Source organism: Myodes glareolus, chromosome 4, assembly GCF_982192425.1.
Source record: "Myodes glareolus chromosome 4, mMyoGla1.1, whole genome shotgun sequence".
NCBI lineage: Eukaryota > Metazoa > Chordata > Mammalia > Rodentia > Cricetidae > Myodes > Myodes glareolus.
Window position 1 is genome coordinate 3,765,411 of NC_142029.1, and position 23,951 is coordinate 3,789,361.

Here is a 23,951-nt window from a genome sequence, read left to right on the forward strand (position 1 = left end):
GGGAATTATCTTCTTTTTAAAAATACCACTGTATCTTCTTAGAAAGGGCCACATGTTTAAATTAACAGATACACACTGCAAAATAAAAATAAGAGTTTATTCCATATGGTGCCCACAACCAGCCATGCAAAATAGCATTGATGTGTAGCTTGTAGCTACCGCGCTTGCTGAAGCCCTTTCTCTTCCCACTTTGGGGGGAAATATTCCCAAGACTGCTTTTTCTTTCCCCCCAAATCAAGTGTGGCAGCTACTCGGGGAGAACTGTAATTGGGGTAAGTAATTGGTCAGAAATTTCAGACTGGGATGTCTTAGGACAGGGTCGCGTATACCCGTGAGAGCGGCAGGAAAACCACATGCCAGGATGACAGCAGAAAAGCAGCCCCGGGCAGTCGATCGATCCCGGTGCAGTGGACTGGGTGAGAGCACAGCAGTGAGACCATACACAAGGATGATGACACACACCAAGTAGCAGCCCCATGGCCAGAGCCCCAAGGAGGGACTCCACAATGAGAAGAGTTACCGTTCTAGTGGCTTCTGCGTGTCTTCCTGCTTCAGGTTCTGCCTACATGACAAAGTCAGGCATCCTTGGGGCTGCAGTCTTCTTAGGCTAGGGCTATGGCTCAGTTGGTAGATACTTCCCTAGCATGCATGAAGCCTGGGGGTTCTAGTCCCAGCGCCTCAGAAACTGGGTTTAGTAATTCAGAGCCGTAATTGCAGCGCTCAGGAGCAGATCAAAAGTTCAAGGTCATCCGTGGCTACACAGTGAGCTGGAGGCTAGCATGAGCTACATGAGACTCTGTACTAAATGCTACATCCTACCAGTCAGGGAACTTAATGCTTATGGGATTGCTAAAAGAAGTATCAGTGACTTGAGATAGGGCTGGGCTCACAACTAAAAGACTTACAAAGGACCTGTAGGACGGCGTGGGTGCGATGTCCCAGTCAGAGCCTTCATGGGCACCTTGCTAGGAAGAACAGTGAGGGAGAGAAAATGGAAGCCGAGTCCTGTGGTCAGTTCTTCCATGTTAAATTATTACGTTTCCAACTTCCTCTGGAGTGATGGAGTGAAGTCCCTGAACGTGACGTGACTGCCTGTGTCTCCTTGATTCCCAGTGGATCAGCAATCAGGTGGGAAGGGGTTGCAGGGGCAACTCTCCCGGGCTAATTGAGGGACTCCCAGGAGGTGCTCTGATGGGAGCCAGCAGCTGAGAGGCGCGTGACCTTGGCAGGTAACCATGGAGCAGGTCCTGGTGGCAGCCACTTTGCTGACATTGTCCGGTGTCACTCTGGCGGGTTACAGGCAGTCTCAGGCTTGGAAGGCTCAATCCGAATCTACTGCTTGCTCAAAGGCGTTCTCAGAGCGTCCCTTTGTCCTGAATGCTAAACATAGATACAGAAGAAACGCCAGGCACAGCAAGGCAATGGCCGTGAAGAAGGCCAGAATGCCCATAAAGAGAGGGGGCTGAATCGGCAGGCGGATCAGGGTACTTCCCGCTGGGATCTGGTTGGTCAAGCTGAGCATGTAGCCTAGAGACCAGGAGATGCTGCTGTTCCCCACCTGTGGAGAAGAGCAGACGGCTCAGTTCTCAGGCAGAGTTGCAGGCTGGTCCCAGCCCATACAAGGTCATTGTACACGGAGACTGCTCCTACGTTTCCCAGCCACCCAGACCTGAGTAATCACACAAAAACTATATTAATTACAACACTGTTTGGCCAATACGCAGGCATATTCCTAGCTAGCTCTTACATCTTAAATTAACCCATTTCTATTCATCTGTGTATCACCATGAGGCTGTGGCTTACCAGTAAGGTTCTGGCATCTTTTTCCTTCAGCAGCTACATGGTGTCTCTCTGACTCCGCCTTCTTCTCCCTGCATTCAGTTTAGTCCCCCCTCCCCAGCTCTATTCTGCCCTTTCATAGGCCAAAGTAGCTTATTTATTAACCAATGGTAAGAAAGCATATTCACAGCATACAGAGGGGAATGCCACATCAGGGCACCCTGAAGAGAATTCTGGTCGAAGGGTTTGCCTATGTTCTGATACTGCATCATAACCACAAAGAATTTGGTTCCTTCTTCAGTACAACACCCAGAAAACTGAGTTCCTTACAAGCCCAGCTAAGCTGAGCCACTGTCCCAGCAGTGAAGGCATTCGTATTATGAAGGGTGATCGGCTTGTTTGTGCTTAAGGAAAGGGTTAGAAGTTCTTTACCCAACCCAAGATTGGGTCCCAGAAACAGTGTGCAGTCCAAATGGGAAGCCCGCTGTGTTCATGTCTTCTGATAGGTCCCCCTCCCCTCCTCTCCCCTTCTCTCCCCTCCCCCTCCCTGCTCTCTCCTTCCTCCTCCTCTCCCTTTCCCTGTCCCTCTTCTAAAACGGTCTCATTATGTAATTCCGCCTGTCCTGGCACTCACTCTGTAGACCAGGTTGGCCTCAAACTCGCAGAGATCCACCTGTCTTTGCCCCTAGAGTACTGGGATTAAAGGCATGTGCCACCACATCCAGCCTTGTATCTGCTTTTTAACTCTCATATTTCAAGGCTTTCTTTTTAGGCATCTCCAAAATTTGAATTTGCAATCTATAGTGAATCAAATTTATCATCTGTACTCTTCATCTCAGATGATGCTCTTCTTCAAAATTGTTTACCCAGCTATTAAATGACAGCACTGGCTTCTTCCATGGGCTGTGTTTGCTTGTTATTTATTCATATTACACTTTTGCTTAGTGTCGTGTGCATGTGTGTGTGTGTGTCTTCGTGTGGGTGCATGCAAGTAGAAATCACATGACAACTTTTAGGAGTAGGTTCTCCCCTTCCACAATGTGGATCTGAGGATGGGACTCCATCAGGCCCAGAGGCCCTTGGCTTGACATTAAGAAAAATTTTTATTAAACTTTCAATTTGTATATTATTCTTTTTAGCTTTTCATTTGTATATTAGCATGGGACAGGATCTCACACATTACAGGCTGGTCATGAATTTACCATGTAGCAGAGGATGACCTTGAACTCCCAATCCCTACGCTCCCACCTCCGGAGTACCGGGATTATAGGTGTTTGACACCATGCCTGGCTAGCACAGGATGTAACAACAGACATTCAGCACATGTCAGGATCCTTTTCCAAAACACCCCCCTTGCTCTTGCTGCGGTGTCCCCCAACAGTAACCAGAGAAGCAGCCTGGCTTGTTGAGTTTTGAATATCTAATCTGACCATGTTTGTCTTCATATCCTAGGCTGGCCTCAAACACACTTTGTAGCTGGGATGACCTTGAAATGACCTTGAACTCCTGGTTCCCTGCCCCTGAGTGCTAGGATTACAGGGGTGTACACGCCTGATTTTGTGGAGTACTGGGGAAGCTAGGGTTCCACCCAGGCACACTGTATGTTGGACAAACATTCTACCGACTGAGCCATACCCCAGGCTAGACCTGTGACGAATGCCACTGATGATCTGGGTGTCTATGTGTCTATGTGTCTATGTCTGCTTTAATGATCCCATTCTTGCTGCTTCCCTGAATTTATTTTTCTCCCTTCATGCCTCAAGATGGTATATGGGGGCTGGAGCGGTGGCTAGCTGGTTGAGTGCAGAATGCTGTTGCAGAAGATGGAAGCTCAGTTCCCAGTACCCACGTCGTGCGGCTCCCACAGCCTGTGACTTCCTGCTCAGCACCTGCATTCGTGCTGCACACACACATACACACGTGCACACACGTGCACACATATGCACGCACTTTTAAACATGGCATCTTTATGTTTTATTTGACACGATGAGACTCCTAGGCTGTGCCAAGCACTGTATCCTATCCACCCTGCCCCCAACTGCTTATCAGGTTGTAATGTTTCCTATCCTTAGGTTGTATGGGTAGATTTTTGTTTACTTAATTAATTTTGGGGAGACAGGTATGTATGTGCCTATCGTATGTGTGTATAGAGGTCAGAGGTCAACCTCTGGTGTTGTTCTTAAGAACCTCGCTGTCCACCTTACTTTTAGAGACAGGGTTTCTCATTGGGCCCTGGTGTTGGGAGGAAGCCAAGCCCTCTCAGATTTTAAGTGGATTTTAGTCAACCACGTTGGGCGCCAATTTGTTGGGGGGAGGCCACTTGTTGGTTTCTGGCTGCTTGGTCCAGAAATAATCACACAGAAACTATATTATTTAAAACACTGCTTGGTCCATTAGCTCTAGTTTCTTAATGGCTAACTCTTACGTCTTAATTTAACCCATTTCTATTAATTTGTGTATCTCCACGTGGCTGTGGCTTACCAGATAAAAGTTCCATCTGGCTCCAGGAGGGCTATATGCCTTCTCCCTGACTCTGCCTCCTTTCTCCCAGCATTCTGTTTAGTTTTTCCACCGAGCTCTGTTCCCCTATAGCTCTGCTATAGGCCTAAAGCAGTTCCTTTATTAACCAATGATATTCACAGCATGCAGAGGAGAATCCCACATCACTCTCAGGTTCACTGATTGGGCTGGACTGCCAGCAACCAAAGGGAGCCTTCTGACTCTGCTTCCCCAGAACTGGGATTAAAGGCACATGCCTGACTCCTGCCTTTTTCTTAAATGTATTCTGGGGACCAAATTCAGGTCCTCATGCTTGTGACTGAGCCATCTCTTTACTACTACTACTACTACTACTACTACTACTACTACTACTACTACCACCACCACTTCCTCCTCCTCCTCCTTCTCCTTCTTCTCTGACAAAGACTCAAGTAGTTCAGGCTGGCCTTGAACTCCTTCCTACTTCTGCTTTCCAAGTGCCAGGGTCACAGCGCGAAGCCTCACAAGGTCACAAGCTCATGGGATCATAGGCACAAATACCTGGTTCTTCTTTTTTTCTTGAGTGTTACTTTTCTTCTTAAAAATTGATCATTCTTGGTTTTTTCTACACCTTTGTAGTATCTCTTTCCTATTTGACTACTGTCTTTAAACTGTTTTCATGGCTTGTGTAGACAATCTTCTGGTCTGTGTACACCCTTTCTGTTTGTTTTTGTTTTTCGAGACAGAGTTTCTCTGTGTAGCCCTGGCCATTCTGAAACTCACTTTGTAGACCAGATTGGCCTCGAACTCACAAGTACAGCCTCCCAAGTACTGGAATTAAAGGCGTGCACCACCACCACCTGGTTGCTTACATTCTTATCACCCATCCCTCTCTCTCTCTCTCTCTCTCTCTCTCTCTCTCTCTCTCTCTCACACACACACACACACACACACACACACACACACTCACACTAGCACTCAAGAGGAAGAGAGACACACTGGTTTCTTCTGGGAGTTCAAAGCCTGCCTAGCTTTGAACATGAGTTCCAGGCAAGCCAAGGTGACACAGGGAGCTCCTGTCTCAAAAACTAAACTGTAAATAGATAATCACTTGGTTAGAAGTGAATTCTTTACCATTAAAGGAAAGTAAAATTTAAAAATTTTACAGTGTGTATGTGTCCGTGTATGTGTCTGTGTGTATGTCTGTGTGAGTTTGTGTGTGTATGTATGTATGTGTGTGTCTGTGAGTCTGTGTGTGTATGTATGTGTGTCTGTGTGTGTCTGTCTGTATGTGTGTATATATGTATGTACGTATGTATGTACGTATGTGTGTATGTGCATACGTATCTCTGTGTGTGTATGTATATGTATCTCTGTGTGTGTATGTATCTATCTGTATGTGTGTCTGTGTGAGTATGTATGTGTGTGTGTGTTTGTATGCATGTGCATGTGTGTGTGTGAACATAATACATGCGGCAGCACCTATGTGGAGGTCAGAGGACAACAAGCAGGAGCTGTCTTCTTCTCCAGTGTGTGTTTTGGGGACTGAATCAGGCCACTGGGAAGGGCCCTCACCAGCTGAGCTGTCTGGCCAGTCCCCAGAAGGAAATTTAAACCCAGAGCGTCTCCTCAGTGCAGAGATATTCTCCATTCCTGCAGTGTGCTTGGCAGATGCCCGCACTTGCTAGGAGAGGGCTCGGCGCATCCGCCACCAGCGGTCCACACCTCCAGACAGCCTCATTGTTTTGTTTTGTTTTGGTTTTTTTTAGATGACTCAATTTTACTTTCATGAAAATAGACAGCCCCAAGCCTAATTCGGGATATTGATTGGATTAATCCAATTTTACCAAAGCTGGAAATGAACAGCATGGCTCCAGACATCCTGTGGGCTCTGCTCCAGCCGTTTCTGCACTGAGAACATCGTATCAGAACCGGGAACACAGTAGCGGACAAACAGATTCACAGGGAAGCCCTGTTCGAAGCAGCTGTCCCTCCATGTCCTAAACAACTCAGCTCTGGGCAATATCTATCTATCTCTCTAGCTATCATCTATCTGTCCGTGTGTCTAATTATCTGTCCATCTCTTTCCAGTTATCTATCTTCCATCTATCTATCATCATTTAATCTATTACCTACCACCCACCCATCCAGCATGTCAATCTACCACCCAATACATCATCTATCTAATCTACCTATCACCTGGACAGTCACCTATCATCTGCCTATTACCACCTATCTCCTACTGAGACAAGAAGGCCCTCCCCATCCCTCAGTTTAGTCTGTAATCACAGTGACCTCAGGTTCCCTTACAAAGAGAAAATTCTCACTTAATGAGAAGGAGCTAATGCGAACCCCTCACGCCCTCAACGCCGCATCTTACATTGTCATTTTATAACATGGAGAGTACTTAATTATTATGTTATAAAACAAATTATAATCCAGGAGTGGTGGTGTACATCCTTAATCCTAGTACTTACATAGTGAGCTCCAGGCCAGCCTGGGCTACATAGTGAGCTCCAGGCCAGCCAGGGTTACATAGTGAGCTCCAGGTCAGCCTGGGCTACACAGTGAGCTCCAGGCCAGCCTGGGCTACACAGTGAGCTCCAGGCCAGCCTGGGCTACATAGTGAGCTCCAGGCCAGCCTGGGCTACATAGTGAGACCATGTCTCCAAGAAGGAAAAAAATAAATAAAAACGTGAATTCAACTTGTAGTTCTTTTTCAGGATGAAAAGTCTCAGCACTTATATGTCCAGTCTCTAACCAGAATGCCCCTTGATACTGACTATGTTCCAATCCAAGCTGAAGGCTGGCATCTCTCATGCCGAGACACCCCTTCCTTGGGCACCCATCCATTGGCCATCAATCCTAATCTTCTCATCTGCAACAACCTCCTGAGAACAACGACTTTAAATTCTGTCACCTCTTTCTGGGGTGTTCAAAGGCAATCAGCAAGATTAGGTCATCCTTTAACCTTTGACCTCTCTTCTACATTCATGCATATAAACCTTTCTATGGCAAGAAAAACAAGAAACCGGTTTGTGCTTTGACTTACTTCCTTCTCAAAACGTATCTGAGGCCAAGTCTCCTCCGTGAATTTGTATCCATTCACAAGCAGGTGGTAGATATAGTGGGCTGAGAAGCAGTAGGACCGGGCATACACCTCATCAAATCTGGGAAGCAGGGATGGGAGCTGGAAAGAAGATAGACATCTGAGGGGGAGCAGGCAGGGGAACCCCCAAATGTGCACTTGGGAGCACCTGAGGGTGACAGTGGTGTCTCAGAACCCGTCACTCAGAATTTCAAGATGAAAATGACAGGTAACACACAATTGCATAAGACCTGAAGTATCTGCCCAGCGTGGCTCATAATCCAGGTCACGGAGATTGCTCACACCAAGGCTGCTTCGACCTGCCCTGCTTTTTCTCTTTCATTTATTTATTTTCAGGTAGGGTCTCATATAGCATATGCTAACCCTGAACGCACAATGGACACATACATGCACATATACACACAGATGGACACACATGCTTTTCTATATCACATATACATTCATATGTGCATTTCAGAACATGGTCCAAGAATGGAGTCACGTGAAAGGAATTCTGAGAGCTCGTAAGAAGACTCCAAGAAAACAAGACAAGAGTCTTGTGACCTCAGTTTCTCCAGAACGCAGAATTGTTCTTGGAATGTTTCTGTGCCCCTCCCAGGTGTAGTAGGTAGGAGTGAGATCACTTCAGGTTACTCGTTACAAAGGGCTGTTGCTGTTTATGAGCCTCTTTGGAAGAACATGCTTTGCCACGTGTGGCTTGTCCTTGTGATGGCAGGCTTCACTCAGGTGACTCTTAACCCTCAGTATAAACTGTCTGATGCTCTGAATAAAGTTGGCTTCTGCATGGAACTTTAGTTCACCTGACTTATCAGCTCCATTCTCTCAGGGGGTAATCACACCTCTAGGGGGTAATCACACACATGTACACAAAGACACACATATGTAAATATATGCACTCATACATGTTCACACACACACAATGTTCTGCCCCACTGTCTATCCAACGCTCTCCCACCTTCTCTTTTTGAATACTGACCTCGATCCAGGCGTGTCTGCAGAAGTCCCAGCTGCTGCTGTTGAAGGACATAAGGGAGAAGCTTCCGGAGAGGTTTAGTGCACTGGCTGTGTAATAGAACCCTGCAAATGCCTGTGAGCGGGACAGGGGCAGTGAGTTCGCCAAGTATCTGGGGGGTAGGGAATAAAGACACCAGGACAGAGAAAGAAAAGGGATGGGGGAGGGGCACTTCCCTGGGGGTGCAAAGGCCCACCTCTCCCCCGCCCCCCCCCACCATCTGGCCCTTGGTCTCACCACAAATGGCCCTTGAACCTTGGGCTGATAAATGCCATCAAAGGAACAAGCATCTTGCTCCTGGCACGCTTTGAAGTCAAACACAGATGCCACCTTCTCCCTGCACAGCCGTGGATCTCCAGTTCCCGTGAAGGTGACAATATCATAGGGGTTGTAGTTGTCCGGCCTCTGCTTCTCGGTGCACAGGCTGCCAAACACATGGCCCAAGTCAAAGGAGGTGCTGTAACCCCGCGGGTAGCAGGGGTTAGTGATATTGGTTTCAGTGGGAGAGCTCTGGAGGTAAGACAGGGAGGTGTGAGATGAGACAGTTTCCTTCTGGAAGATTCTCCCCGCCACTACCCTGCATGCCCAAAGAGAGACTGAGAGCCACCACTTCACAGTGTACACTGCTGCCCGGGAGAGCAGGAGTCCTAAGAACCCTGCCCAAGGGCATTTTCAGGTAACTTGGTACATACATGTATAAAACAGGCAGACAAATCAAGCATTGACTGATAATAAAAACCATAAAGATTGATTTAATGAAAACAGTTTGGGAGGGTAGGGAGATAGATGGCTCAGTCAGTAAAGTGCTTGTCTCTCAAGGATGAGGAACTGGGGCATGCATGTGTGTGTGTGTGTGTGTGTGCGCATGCATGTGTGTGTGTGTGGGCACTCACAGGTGCACTTGTGCACTACCTGTGGAGGCCAAAGGTCAATGTTAGGTGTTGTTCTTCCAGTGTCCACTTGTTTTTTATTTGTTTTAGTTAAATTATTATTATTATTATTATTATTATTATTATTATTATTATTGAGAAAGGGTCTCACTGTGCAGCCCTGGTTTGCTTGGAATCACTATGTAGACCAGGCTGGCCTCAAATTCATAGAGATTCACCTGCCTCTGCCTCATTAATGCTCAGATCAAAGGTATGTGCCACTCCACCTAACCTTTGTAAGCATTTATTTTATTTGTGCGTGTGTTTGTGTATGTGTGTATTGGGTGCTCACAGAAGCCAGAAAAGAGTGTCAGATCCCCTGGAACTGGAGTTATATAGGTTGCCGTGAGCCACCACATGGGTGATAGGAACTAAACTCCTGCCTTCTGAAAGAGCAACGCATGCTCTTAACTGTGGAGCCATCTCTCACTCCACACCTTGTTTTTGGAACAGGTTCCCTCACTGACCCAGAGCTGACCCAGTAGGATGGACAGGCGGGGCAGCAAACCCCAGGGATCTGCCCGCCTCTGCCTCTGGAGCATCCACATTAGAGCACACATCACCATGTCTGGCCTTTTCTCATTATGAATCCTTGGCTGGCTTCGAGTTCACAGTGTAGAATGGGCTAGCCTCAAACTCACAGAGATCCTTCTGCCTCTACTTCAACAGCCCGGGATTAAAGGTGTGCACCCAGCCATGCCTGTCCAGGGAATCAAACTCCTGTCCTTAAGTTTGCCCAGCAGGCATTTTCTCAACTGAGCTATAGCTGCTGCAGTCAGGATCCTCCCTAGTTTTTCTCACTCCTATTTGCTGGACGCAGTTAAGACAACCGAGGAAGGACAGGAGACAGGAAGAGCGGGAGAGAGAAAGAGATCCCGGATTACATGAGACTACGATGCTATTTCTTCTATCCACTTTGCAGCCTGGAGTGAGGATGGACACTCGGGGAAGACCCCCTCCCCTGGCTCAGACCCTCAGCACCTGCAGAAGCATTGCCAGGAACTTCTTCTCTGCTTCATTGCGGCCGTAACACTGGAAGCTGTGTGTGTAGAGCGTGTACGTGTAGCCGTACAAGGACACCTGCACTGTGTCGCTGGCGTTCGGCTCCATCTTCTCTCCTGACACAAAGGATATCTGGGTGGAGGCGCCGCCCAGATCCAGGGCTCCCGTGGTGTCTACTCCGTGTGGGTGAACCCACATGTGCCACAGGTTCTTCTGCATAGTGGGGAAAAAGAAATGAGAAGAAAGGCCAAAGACACCATCTCCACTCGCTGGGGCTCTCCTCCCAAGTTCCAAGTCCTACTGATAGGCAGGGACAGAGCTCAGGGCTGGTTCTCTTATGTTAGGGATTATAAGCCGAACTGGTAACACAAATATGTGCAGCTCACGAGCTGTGTGTGACATCACAGGCAGGGAGGCAACAAAGGAGGGAGGGCCTAGTTGTGTGCTGCCCTGCTAGGAGCTTCCGGCTCTCCTGTCACAGAGTCTAAGGCCTCCGACGCCAGGAGGGGCCAGATGGGTGGAGTTTCGTGTGAGAGTTCCCAAATATTAATCATACCAATTAATTTGAAAATTCAAAATATATTTGTGGGGAGTCAAAGGTCTAGTCTGGGATGTGGTCTGCATGTCCTCTGCAGGGAGGGGTCGGTGAGGAGACCAGGGACCCAAGTGAAGACTCCGTCTCCCTGGGGACGCTGGACAAAGATCGAGACTGCTAAAATTCCAGGCAGTCATGAGCCTCTTGGAAGGGTCATCCTCACACTGCCCTTCTAAACGAGCCCAAGGTTAAATTTAAATCCCTCCCAAATTTCTTCTGAAAGAGCAAAGCAATGCGATTTCTGGCCTGGTCCAGTAGGTGACTGCCCTTCCTTAGCTGCTGGCCCCAGTGTTCCCCCAGTGCAGTGCACGGAAGGAACGCCCCCTGAGCAAGGCCCTCCACCTCAGCTGTCACCGCGGGGATGGGATATATTGTGAGCTTAGAAACCATGCATTTCTTCCACACACCTCCAGGAAGTTTCCCATTATATAGTTGGCTGTAATCCATCCATACACCCCTTCCTCTTGCCCAGAAATGATTTGAGCACCCCTAAAATCAAAAGGCTGGGACTCGAAGTAGCTTTGGATGCTCTCAAGGACTTCGTGAGCTGCTGTCTCATTCTGCAACCTATGCAAGGCACAGAACACAAGAGACTGAGCGCCGCCTGGGCAAGGTGGGCTTCCCTCCTCCCAGCCCGGTCCGCAGATCTCCCAGGGTGGCTGGGAAGGTGGAGTGCATGTCCCCTGCCAGGTGGAAGCCCTGCCTGTCATCCCCTCCCCCGCCCCTCTGGTCCTTCCACCAGGTGGGTAATCAGAAAGACTTATCTGTTTGGCGCTAGCTCAGGTCAGCAGAGAACATTAAGACTGGAGAGGACACAACAGTGACCTTTTTTGGGGGGTATCATAGAAAGGAGCCTCATTTAGCTAAAAACGGCGAGTTTAGGACATAAGGAGAAGGGAGAGGGATCAACCTTCGGATTCCTTGAGTTTCACCCAGGAAGGGACATGAGGTCCCTGGACAGAAAAACACCAGATGTGGCCCTCAGAGCAGGCTACCCAGGCACCACATCACCATAGCTCCTTTCTGCCACATTACTCTGTAGAGCAGTGGTTCTCAACCTGTAGTTGTGACCCCACTGGGGGCCGAACAACCCTTTCACACGGGGCACATATCAGATATCCTGCATATCAGATATTTACATCATGATTCATAGTAGTAGCAAAATTAGAGTTATGAAGCAGCAACGAAAATAATTTTATGGTCGGAGGTCACCGCATCGTGAGGAACTGTATTAAAGGCCGCGGCATGAGGAAGGTTGAGAGCCGCTGCTCTAGAGAAAGCTCGCGTGGAGACAACGCTCCCTTTGTTTGTGGGGAAAGGAAGCTGGGGTGCTGGCTTGCTCAGTGTGGGAAGGAGGAAAAGGCCCTGGTTGCTTAGGCAATGGTAAGGATAAAGAAACATCCAGAAAGATCTGATCCAGCATCAGATGCTCTGGGCTTCTTTACATGATGGTGTTCAAGCGTCTGGGCTCGCCTGATTCTTTCTCCTGCTGGGTTCACGAACAGGGCACCTTACTTCCAAAACCCTGAGCAGCCCGGATCCTGGACAAACTACATTTCCACTGTTGTTTTGGAATTATTTTTAAAATTCTGTTTTGAGGCCAAATCAACACTAGAGTAAAGAAATAAAGATGCTGGAGAGGCCCCCTCACTGGCAGAGTGCTTGCCCAGCAAGGCTGGAGACAGACCTCACTTGCTAGCAAGACGGGAGACAGACCTCACTTGCTTAGTAAGGTCCTTGGCTTCAATGCGCCACACAGGAAGACAAAACAAAACAAAAACAAGAATAAAAAAGAGAAAAGACATTAGACTTGGCATGGTGGATCACACCTATAATCTGCTGAGGCAGGAGGATGGCTGTAAGTTCACGGACAGCCTGGGCTACATAGCAAGTTGCAGGCTAACCTGGTTAACAGGGTGAAACCCCGTCTTGACAAAACAAAGACACAAAAGATATCTCCCTGGGATCAATGTCCTATTCTACAGATCCAGCAGGAAAAGAGTGGAGGGAACGAGACGTTTGTTCCATAAAAATCCCAAAGGCTTCGACCTGGGTGAGGGGTAGACACTGCATTGTCTTGCAAAGTTCTGGAACATTCTGCACAGGGGCAGAGCCGATGTGTCTAAGGACTGAGCTTACCACAGAATTTAACTGACTGTTTACCCATGCCCCAAACAACTATTCTCCAAAAAAGTACAGGACCCCCGGCAAGTAGATGTCACGTCAGTCTGACCTTTTCTAGATGTCTTTGTGAAATCACCACAGAGAAGGAACCCATTTTAGAAGCATTTCTTACTTGCTGTGAAAATAATTGCTAAAGGTTTCCCAGCAACCAAAGCTTAAATTTACAGCAGAATATGGGCTTTTATTTCTCTGGGGCTTGCTCCCAGAAACAGAGTAACATGGACTCTTTATGTGGCCTTGGTCCTTACCTCAGCAAGCGCATCCCGGCTGTGGCTCCCAGGTAAATGCGGGTGGACTCATGGAGGTTCTCTGGCACCTGTTCCTTGACCTTTAGCATACAGTCATCAAAGGCCTTGGGGGCCTCCTGGGGATTATTCTCATAGCTAGAGATTCCAGAGCCTGAAGAGCAAGCGGTCAGAACTCACTAGTCTTCCTTAGAACAAACAACAGTAAAAGACTTCTAAATAAAAAGTCAGGGGGGACGGTGGGGTGGGGAGGGAACAGTTCGGCCTTAAAGTACTTGCAATGTTCTGTCCTCCAGAACCCCAGTAAAGAGCTGGGAGTGGTGTGTGCTTGTAATCCCAGCTTTGGGGGGTGGGGCAGAGACAGTAGGGTCCCTGGGGCTCCCTGGCCAGCTTCCTAGCTTAGAGAGAGAGAGAGAGAGAGAGAGAGAGAGAGAGAGAGAGAGAGAGAAACCCCTGAGGTGGGGATGGGTGGTATCTCGAGACCGACAGCAGAGGAAGTCCGTGGCTGCCATAGGCATGTATACACACATGCACACCTGTACACCCTCACGCACTAGCTGTCCATGGGTGGGAGGAGTTCCTGACAGCCTGGATGCCATCTGTGACTCGGGGCCAAGATGGAGTCATGGAAACCTCAGAGCACCCAGGGATGAACCGTCTCTCCTTTGATCAGTGTTGCCTCAGGAATCCATACACACTCTGAGGGATCAGAAACCACAAACTTCAGCTGAAATTACATAGTGGAAGTTTGGCAAGTGTCACACCCTGGAGGACACGTGGCTTCTCCAGCGCCAATTTGGGTTTCTCTTTTCTCAGAGCGGTGGCCAACCTCAGGGGTTGGCAAACCCAAGCACATTCCAGAGGTCTAGACCCTCAGGGTGTCCTCGGTGGGTATCAATCCCTGCCTTGGTTGGTGGTCTCCATTTAAGTGTCGAGGTCTGCTATGGGGGAGCCACCCTGCATGACCTGGTTGCCAGCATACTTGTGTGTGTGTTGTCTGTCTGTGTGTCTGTGTGTTTGCACTACTGTGTGTGTTCCTCTCCTCCAGCACTGCCCACCCTTCAAGCATGTACCACCTGGCTTTCTCACATCCGCCCGTGCAAACTGGGAGCTGGAAAATCTGCACAAGAAAAGGTTGAACCTTGGCTCACTGCTCTTGCTGTGAGGAGGCAGGCCCTTCCTTTCTCATACACAAGTTTTCAGGTTTCCCACCATCACCCAGGAGAGCAACGAAGGGGGAAATCTCAGACCATTCACTGCCCCGACATCCCCACCCCAGGCGGAGGGCTGAGTTGAAAGGTTCCAGACCAAGCTGGCTCCACAGATGAGCAGCAACAGGGCACTTCCCGCTCTCCTGACCCCAGCCTAGACCTCCTGTCCCCTTTACCTTTCACGCTGCATTTGAAGGTCTGGCTGACCACTCCTGTGTTATTCTCCTTCTCTGCTGGCCACTGATAGACGTAGACGGTGGTTCTGGAAGAGCCAGCATCCAGCACGATCCCGTACTGAAGGGGAAAGGATAAGAGCTGGACCCTTCTGAGTGTTCATCTCACTGTGGATCACTGAGAACCTTGGATGTCATTCTAATTCGTTCTTGGAGAATTGTACACATGCATAAAATTATTTCGGTCGTATCAACTCCCAATTCCCTCTCCAACTCTTCCCCCACCCTCAATGTTGTCTTTTCATAGCCCTGAGTCTAGGGTCATCCTTGTGTGGAGGTATAGGGTCATTACTGCAACACAGGCATCCTGCCCAGGAAAGCGGACCCTCTCTTCCCAGCAACTGTCACTTGCCCAAAGCTCCTCAGCTAGTCAGAGAGTCTCTTGAGCCTCCCCTTCATCTATGCTAGAATGTTAACTAGCTTGACCTTGTTGTACACGCTATAGCTTGACCTTGAACATGCCATGAGCTGGCAGTTGCAGCCACCGTGAGCTCACGAATGAGTGGCTCTGAGGTGCCCAGAAGATACCAACTCACAGCACACCTTCCCGGCCTCTGGCTCTTACAATCTTTCCACCCCTCCTTCTGTATGCTTCCCGAGCTATGTCGGGAGGGGATTTGATACAGATGTCCCTCGTTTAGGGCTGAGAACTCTGTGGTTACTCATCCTTTGCACTCTGACCAGCTCTGGACCTCTGTGTTAATCGCTGTCTACCACAAAAAGAAGTTTCCCAGACAAGGATCGAGAGCTGTGCTGACCTATGACCGTAGATGTATTCAGAAGGCTGCTTGATACTGTGTCCGGTTAGCAAAACAGCAGAAGGGGCACCCGGCTCTCTTAATGCTTCCTTTGGGTAGGGACAGATCAAGAAGAGAGAACTCTTTGTCCCCAAACCAGCTGTAGCTCCCTGGACTCTGGGGAAGGATGAGGTGGGGTGAGGCTCCTCAGTGCCGAGGCTTCACACTAGCCCAAGTCAGTCCGAATCTCTAAGAAGAGGCACAGCAACACCTCCCCAGGTAATTCTAATGCACAAATGACTCTGAGAACCGAATGTGAAGGAGCTGGTGAGCAGTAGGTGAGCACCCAAATCCCCACTTCGTCAAGACCCCAGGGATAACGCTGGGATCTCAGCAAAGGCCCAGGTTTACTGTGGGGATAAACAACCGAAAGAAATCATGGAAAGACACCACAGGGTCCCACAAGAAGAGCCATGTTAGGATTCCCATCAGCCCTCCGACAAAGAAGTGTTCACGATTAAGGGCAAAAGAACAATGCAATATTGTCAGCTGCTCCCCCTGTGGTAATACAGATGTGACAAGCGGGCAGACAAGGGACACTGGGCTAGGGTTGTCCAGCATTCCTGGACTGGTCAGCTCAGCTTGGGGCAGGCACCAGGGAGCTATACCTGCAAGGCCAGCCCAGTTCAACCCTGGACCAAACTGGAGTATCAAGGACGCATGTTAGGCGTGGAATTAGGGATGCTAACCCAAGGCCAGAGTCACGTGGTGGATACCCGGGGGCTTCAGGAGGCTTCAGGAGGCAACCTTCTGAATTCCTCTGTTTTCAATCTATCTTTGCTTGACCTACAGGAGAAGACGAATCTGGATCCCAGACAGGATGTTCTGAACGGGCCCTCCAGTCTCTCAGTGCCGGGAGATAGTTCACCTCCCTGGGTCATCTTAGGTGAGTTACTGCAGAGCTAAACAGGAGACCATATGCCCGGTGCTAAGTGGCTGCTTGTTTTTAATAGCCCATGATTGCTGAGTATGGTAGTGTTGTTCATAATCTAATAAACTGGGGAAGTTGAGGCAGGAGGGTCAGGAGTTCAATGTCATCCTGGGCTACACACAGGCATGAGGTCAACCTGGGCTACATAAGACCCATCTTTGAAGAATAAACATATAAAAAAATAAAAAGATTACTCTTGGTCATGTGTGGTAATGTCAGTATCTAGACGCTGCACACCCTAGGCTGGCCTGGTCACAGAGTGAGACTTGTCTACAAAAAGGGGTCATGAGATAGAAAGAAGGTAGGGAAAGTTCTTTCTGGACAAACCCAATGACCTGAGTCTGTTCCCTAGGAGACAAGTTAAGTCAGAAGGAGAGAACTAATCCACAAAGCTGAGCTCTGACTCCACATGTGTGCCAGGATGTACATGTGCACCCACCCATCTCTCTCTCTCTCTCTATGCACACACACACACACACACACACACACACACGTGTGTGCCAGGATGTACATGTGCACCCACCCATCTCTCTCTCTCTCTCTATGCACACACACACACACACACACACACACACACACTCCACATGTGTGCCAGGATGTACATGTGCACCCACCCATCTCTCTCTCTCTATGCACACACACACACACACACACACATGTGTGTGCCAGGATATACATGTGCACCCACCCATCTCTCGCTCTCTCTCTATGCACGCACACACACACACACGTGTGTGCCAGGATGTACATGTGCACCCACCCATCTCTCGCTCTCTCTCTATGCACACACACACACACACACACACACACACACACACACAAGCACTCCACATGTGTGCCAGGATGTACATGTGCACCCACCCATCTCTCGCTCTATCTCTATGCACACACACACGCACACAAGTGCCAAGGGCTCCTCAGATTTAATTATTGTCTTAATCTCACGTCATTCATCACGTCTGATGGCCTGCAGATGTATGTATCTATTTATTTAGAGCCAAGATCCTACTTTGTAGCCCAGACTGACCTTAAACTCTTGACCCTCTTGCCTCAGCGTCCTATGTGCTAGGATTGCACGGGGATGCTGCCATGCCAGGCTATGGTCATATTTTTTTATGTACATATTTGCCTACATGTCTGTATGTGTACCACATGCATGCCTAGTGCCCATGGAGACCAGAAAAGGGTGTCAGATCCCCTAAAAGTAGAGTTACAGATAGTGTGAGCCACCATGTGGATGCTGGGAACTGAACCTGGGTCCTCTGCAAGAACAGCCAGTGCTCTAACCATTGAGCCGTCTCTCCAGCCCCAGTTACATTTCTAAATCAGCATGGGATTATACTGCACGTATGTACCCAAGATTTATGTGTTTTTTTTAAAGATTTTATTTATTATGTATACAGTATTTTGTCTGAATGTATGCCTGCAGGCCGGAAGAGGGCACCAGATCTCATTACAGATGGTTGTGAGCCACCATGTGGTTGCTGGGAATTGAACTCAGGACCTTTGGAAGAGCAGGCAGTGCTCTTAACCACTGAGCCATCTCTCCAGCCCCCGATTTATGTGTTTAATGGTCTTTCTGTAACAATTCTTCATGGAATCCTCTCTCCAGCAAACCACTTTGAATAGCTCCACCATGTCTTTTGTGAATTATAGAAAAATCAGCTTGAGCACTTCTCTGGGTGGAGGCCTGCAGGAGCATTCCAGTTCTCTCTCCTAAGCGACTGCCCAGCTCCTGGGTCACAGCCTCTCTATTCTACAGAACTAGAAAACCAGTTGCGTTGGCTCTCGGACAGCTCCTTAATCTCAGCCCTTCAGTTTGATGAAACTGATAGGGATCCTGACAGGACATTCCCGTGGCAAACAAGGCTGGCATTGTTCAGATCTGTCCCAGGCAGAGACTCCAAGCGAAATTAAAGTGCAGGTAGAAACTGCAACCAGGCACGGAAGAGGCCAGGGCCTCTGGATCGGCCTGCTTTCTCCCCTCCCCCATTACAGATGAACTCATCACCACCCATCACTGGCCGGCCAGATCTGGTGCCAATACACACACACACACACACACACACACACACACACACACGAGTGGGGAGAGAGTGAGAAAAATCTGCCTTTCCCCAAGTCCTCTTTCAAACCTTTGCAAAGGAAGTACACATTCCCAGGGTGTGATGGCTCAGGATCGAACCTAGGATGAGACTGGAAAGAAGGTAGAGCATTCGATCTTTGTAACTCCAACTGGTATTGGGCTTCTGACAGTGCCTGGACTCTCCAGCACCTGCTGGTGGGTAGACAGGACAGGGCCACTTCCAACACTGGCCCACCTCTATTGGCATATGTGGTGTCTGTGCAAATGTGTATATAGGTGTGTGCCCATGTTGGGCATATGTGGTGTCTGTGCAAATGTGTATATAGGTGTGTGCCCATGTTGGGCATATGTGGTGTCTGTGCAAATGTGTATATAGGTGTGTGCCCATGTTGGCATATGTGGAGGCCAGAGGTTGACACCAGGTGTCTTATTCTATGATTCTCCACCCTACCTTTTTAAAGATCTATTTATTTTTATTTTATAAGTATGGGTGTTTTGCTCACATGTCTGTGTACCATGTGCATGCCTGGTACCCACCAGGAGTTCAAAAGAAGGCATCAGATTCTCTGAGACTGGCGTCACAGATGGCTGTGAGCTGCCATGTGGGTGCTGGGAACTGAACCGAACCCCTTGGAAGAACAGTCAGTGCTCTGAACCACTGAGCCCTCTCTCCAGCCGCTCCACTGTGTGTTTTGGGATAAGGTTTCTCACTGTAGCTGGCACTCACCAACTGCCAAGACTAGCTGATCATCTCCCCCTCAGTGCTAGCATTGGGGCGTGGGCCACTACACCCAGTCTTCACTCCTGTGCAGCAAACACCTTACCCACTGAACCATCTCCCCAGATGTCCCGCATTTGCAAAGTGGAAAAAAATTATTTTAACCTGTGTTTAGAGATTTTTTTTTTTATTTTTTGGTTTTTCGAGACAGGGTTTCCCTGTGTAACCGTCCTAGGTGACCTGAAACTAGCTCTTGTAGACCAGGCTGGCCTCGAACTCACAGGGATTCACCTGCTTCTGCCTCTCAAGTGCTGGGATTAAAGGCATGTGCCATCACGGCCTGGCCGAGATTTTTTGCTTAAATCAATGGACCCACTGTGGATGCCCTGGTGATAAGGGGATGGGAGGGCAAAGCTTTCTCAACTCAACTAGGAGATGATGGGTTATTCAAGGTCATTGTGCTGTCAAAAAGAAGTGTGGCTTGAACGAGGCTCTGGTGACACATCCAGTGTGTTCCTCAAGGTGTGGCAGCGCACAACCTGAACCCCAGCACTCAGGAGTCAGAGGCAGGTTGATCATTTTGAGCTCGAGGGCAGCCTGGTCTGTATTGTGAGCTCCAGGCAAGACTACACAGAGAGACCCTATCTCAAATAAATAAATAAATAAACAAGCAAACAAACAAATAAGCAAAGGGACAGTCTTCTTCTTGTTCTACCTTTTCTTCTTTGGTTTTGTTTTTGAGTTTTTTGTTTATTTCAAGACTGAGTTTCTCTGTGGAGCCCTTGCCATCCTGGGACTCACTCTGTAGTCTGGGACCAGCTCTAGGCTGGTCTCAAACTCAGAGATCCATCTGCCTTTGCCTCCTAAATGCCGGGATTAAAGGCTTGCGCTACCACTGCCTGGCTGGAGCAGTCTTTCATTCTTTCATACTGAAGCCCGTGGTCACAGCACTGTGTGATCTTCTGCCAAAAGCAAAAGCACAGCTGATGGGTCCCAGGTCACAGGGTTCACCTTAGAGTTGTTATTAGCGCTCTCAGAGGAGGGCGCAGTGGCAAATGCCTGAGCAGATGCACCCTGGGAACTAACTTTACCTGCTGCTTTAATAAGCTCTACTGCCTTCCTAAGGCTAGTATAATCACCATCTTATTTGACATGAGGACAGACCCGGGATTAGGCTGCACTCACTCTCAGACCCGTCTGTACTCAGAGTCTCCAGGTTTGCATGGAGCCCCAGGAAGTCTGGTTTGATAACTGTGAAATAACAGGCCTAAAGTGCTGTGATCGATGTACCGCCTTCCTTTGGATAGAAGACCCCTTCAGACCACACCCCAGGGGCAAAACTTGCTCGAGGCGAGGTAGACCAACTTGTGTAAGGAATCCAGGACTTCCACTGGGAGGAATCACTGTGCGAGCAGGTGCACTCCAGCCTGACTGCACTTCAGAGAACATCAGCAGAGCATGGGCGTGGGAACAAGAAGCCCGTGATCTTCTCCCCAGCACGTGGAACTAACGTGGCCTGAGCAGCTCAGGGGGAAAACCTATCCCTGAATCCTTAGGACTATTCAGTACCCTCTTCAATGGTGACAGCTACTGGCACTGGGATACCGGGAACAGACTGAGAACCCTCAAATGTGGATGGTCAGGTTGGGGAGGGTGAGGAAACCCTCAAAGGGAAGATTCTGGAGTCTGTGGGTATAAAGCAGGTGGGGGCCCGAGATGTGAGAAATGAAAGTGATGACATCACAGTTATGACAAGCCTGTGGAGCAGGTTGAACCAGTAATGCAAGAAACCCAGGACATTTCCGACCCTTCACTGAGTTTTTCTTTACTGGTTCTGCTCTTAAACTTGCAGCAGTCAAAGTCAGGCAAGTCAAGGCTGGATTTAAGAGCAGGTGTCAGACCCTTTCGGGGGGCGGGGGCGGACAGGGTGGGGGGCGGGACACGGACACAAACACTGCCGGCAGCACAGGGGGAGCCAGTGCTTCATAACCCACAGCCAGCTGCACAGAAGCAAAACGGGGCTTGTGGCATGAAAACACCAACACTACCAACACTAAAGGCCCCCACTGTCGTTCAGCTGCACCACTCTGTCCTTCCCTGGCACACCAGGGAACACCTAAGTGCAGAGGTAAGACCTAAGCAAACCTAAGCAAAGCTGCACATGGGACTTCCTCTGCTAGCTGTCAGTCATCTGCCCAGCTTCTGCCCAGAGCATCTGTCTCCTCTCGCATTTCATCCACCCACTCAAGAAACTGGACCATCCAAACCAGGCAACTTCCTGTGCCCTGTAACTGTGGCCAGGGCCGGCTGCTATTTCCAAATGGATTGAAAATTCTCTCCTCCTCCCCCACCGCCCCCCTCTCGCCGGCAGTATGCAGCCCAGGCTGGCTTCATCTTGTGAGTGCTGGGATATGCAATCTTGCCAGCTGTTTAGCAATGGTGATGACACAGTACCATAATAATATAAAGTACAGTGTGATAATAACAAGCCAGCGACAGTCATTTGTTAATGCCAGCATGCACCACGCTGTCCTTACTCAGCTGGCAGCACAGTGGGTTTGTTGGCACCAGCATCACCCCAAACACACGTGTAATGAATACTGTACCATGATGTCTATTTTAGTTAGGGTTTCTATTGCCGCGAAGAGATACCAGGACCACAGCAACTCTTATAGAGGAAGGACATTTAAGTGGGGTAGCTTACATTTTTCAGAGGTTTCATTATCATGGTGGCGGACATGGTGCTGGAGAAGCAGCCAAGTGTCCTACACCTCGGCTTGCAGGCAACAGGAAGTGGTCTGTCTCAGTGGGAGTGGTTTGAGCACATGAGACCTCAAAGCCCGCCTCCACAATGACACACTTCCTCCAACAAGACCACACCTACTCTAACAAGGTCACACCTCCTAATAGTGTCACTCCCTTTGGGGACCATTTTTTTCTCAAACCACCACACTATCACAATGGTGCCCTGTCACTAGCTGACAGGAAGTTTGGGTCCTAATTCCTACAAGCAGCTACCTTGCAGCGAGACCCTCACTTAAGGATCCGGTCACCAGAGCATAGGCTCAGGACAGGCATGTCCTATGGAGAGACTCAAACACAAAGCACAGTTAGAGCTGGTCCTTCTGCAGGGTGGGACTCAGGGGTGTGGCTCGAATCACAGCACTCTAAGGTGGTCCTGGTTTTCCCTCCCATCCCCCAGCTCTACAAGGCTTCCTGCATCCGTGTGTCTCAACCCTCCTTGCTTCCTGTGTTCCTGTTTGGGTTGGATTCACTGCTGTTTTGTCAACTTGACTGATGCTGAAGTCATCTGGGAGGAGGGAGCCTTAGCTGAGGAACCGCCTCCAACAGACTAGCCCATGGGCATGTCTACTGAGCATTTTCTTATTCGTGGTTGTTTCCTTGAGGTTCAAGGGCTCAGCCCACTGCAGGAGGTGCTATCCTTAGCAGACTGTCCTGTGGTATAAGGAAGCAAACTGAGCAAACCCTGGGGAGCGAGTCAGTAGGTAGCACTACTTCTGCTTCAGCTCCTGCCTCCGGGTTCCCGCACTGGGCTCCTGCCCCATCGCCCTTCAGGACGGACTGTAAGCTGGAAGATCACCCCTCCCCAAGCGACTCTTGGTTACGGTTTCTGTATCATAGCGATAGAAAGCAAACTAGGGCAGCTCCCACTGCTCCCACCGAGACTCTGCTCCTGGAGTCTCACTCAGAACTCAGGGGAGCAGGAGGAGGGAGGCAAGGGCTGATGGTTTCTGGTCTTGCCACTCACTAGACAACCATCTGTCTCTTGGAGTGTAAAATAGGGGTCACCAGTGATGGCACTGCCATCCCCGCAGTGGGCACAAGGGTTAAGAAAGACGAATTGCTGTGTGGGTCTGTGTGTGTGTGTGTGTAGGGTGCTCACTAGACCACGCAGCAGCATAATTAGTGCGGAGACAAGCTATGAGCTGAGCTGCAGTACTGAGCTCTCACAGTTTGTAGGAAAGGCAGAACCCGACCATGGGAGAACAGCTTCGCTGGCCTCAGCTGCTGCCTTGGCCAGAGTCATTTGTTTTTCTCTCATTACTAGACAACTGCATAGGTTAGACAGTTTCTTTTCCTTCACATTCTCCATAAGAACCAAGCTTTCTTTTAAACATTTCATTTTATTTTTAGTTGCATGTATATCTGTGTGTGGGAATGTGCATGTAAGCACAGGTGCCTTACAGAGCAGAAGAGGGCATCAGTTCTCCTGAAGTTACAGGAGGTAGAGGTGGCTCCACGTGGGCTCTGGGAACTGGGCTCAGGTCTTCGGCAAGAGCAGCAGGTCCTCTTTACCACTGAGATTTTGTTGTTGCTTTTTTGTTTTGTTTTGTTTTTAGACAGGGTTTCTCTGTGTGGCTCTAGTTGTCCTGGAGCTCACTCTGTAGACCAGGCTGGCCCCGAACTCACAGAGATCTGCCTGCCTCTGCCTCCTGAGTACTGGGATTAAAAGTGTGTGCCATCATCACCTGGCAAACGCGGAGATTCTCAAGGAAAATATTCCACAACCCTTAATTCCAGTACTAGGGAGGTAGAGGCAAGTGGATCTCTGTGAGTTCAAGGTCAGCCTGGTCTACAGAGTGAATTCCAGGACTGCCAGGTCTAGGCAGAGACCCCATCT

At 49.1% G+C, this 23,951-nt stretch overlaps 1 protein-coding gene across 1 annotated transcript in view; it reads right to left on the reverse strand.

Annotated features, from left to right (window-relative positions):
• Positions 1 to 76: 76 nt before the first annotated feature.
• Entpd3 (ectonucleoside triphosphate diphosphohydrolase 3) overlaps positions 77 to 23,951 on the reverse strand; it is a 29,383-nt gene continuing 5,508 nt past the window's right edge. Inside the window, exons 4-11 of the mRNA XM_048424237.3 lie at positions 14,721 to 14,838; positions 13,337 to 13,487; positions 11,312 to 11,471; positions 10,289 to 10,522; positions 8,616 to 8,888; positions 8,343 to 8,453; positions 7,310 to 7,447; positions 77 to 1,558 (exon numbers count right to left, since the gene is read on the reverse strand). Of these exons, the coding sequence (XP_048280194.3) occupies positions 1,322 to 1,558; positions 7,310 to 7,447; positions 8,343 to 8,453; positions 8,616 to 8,888; positions 10,289 to 10,522; positions 11,312 to 11,471; positions 13,337 to 13,487; positions 14,721 to 14,838 (1,422 nt within the window). The 3' untranslated portion in view covers positions 77 to 1,321. The remainder of the gene's footprint in view (positions 1,559 to 7,309; positions 7,448 to 8,342; positions 8,454 to 8,615; positions 8,889 to 10,288; positions 10,523 to 11,311; positions 11,472 to 13,336; positions 13,488 to 14,720; positions 14,839 to 23,951) is intronic.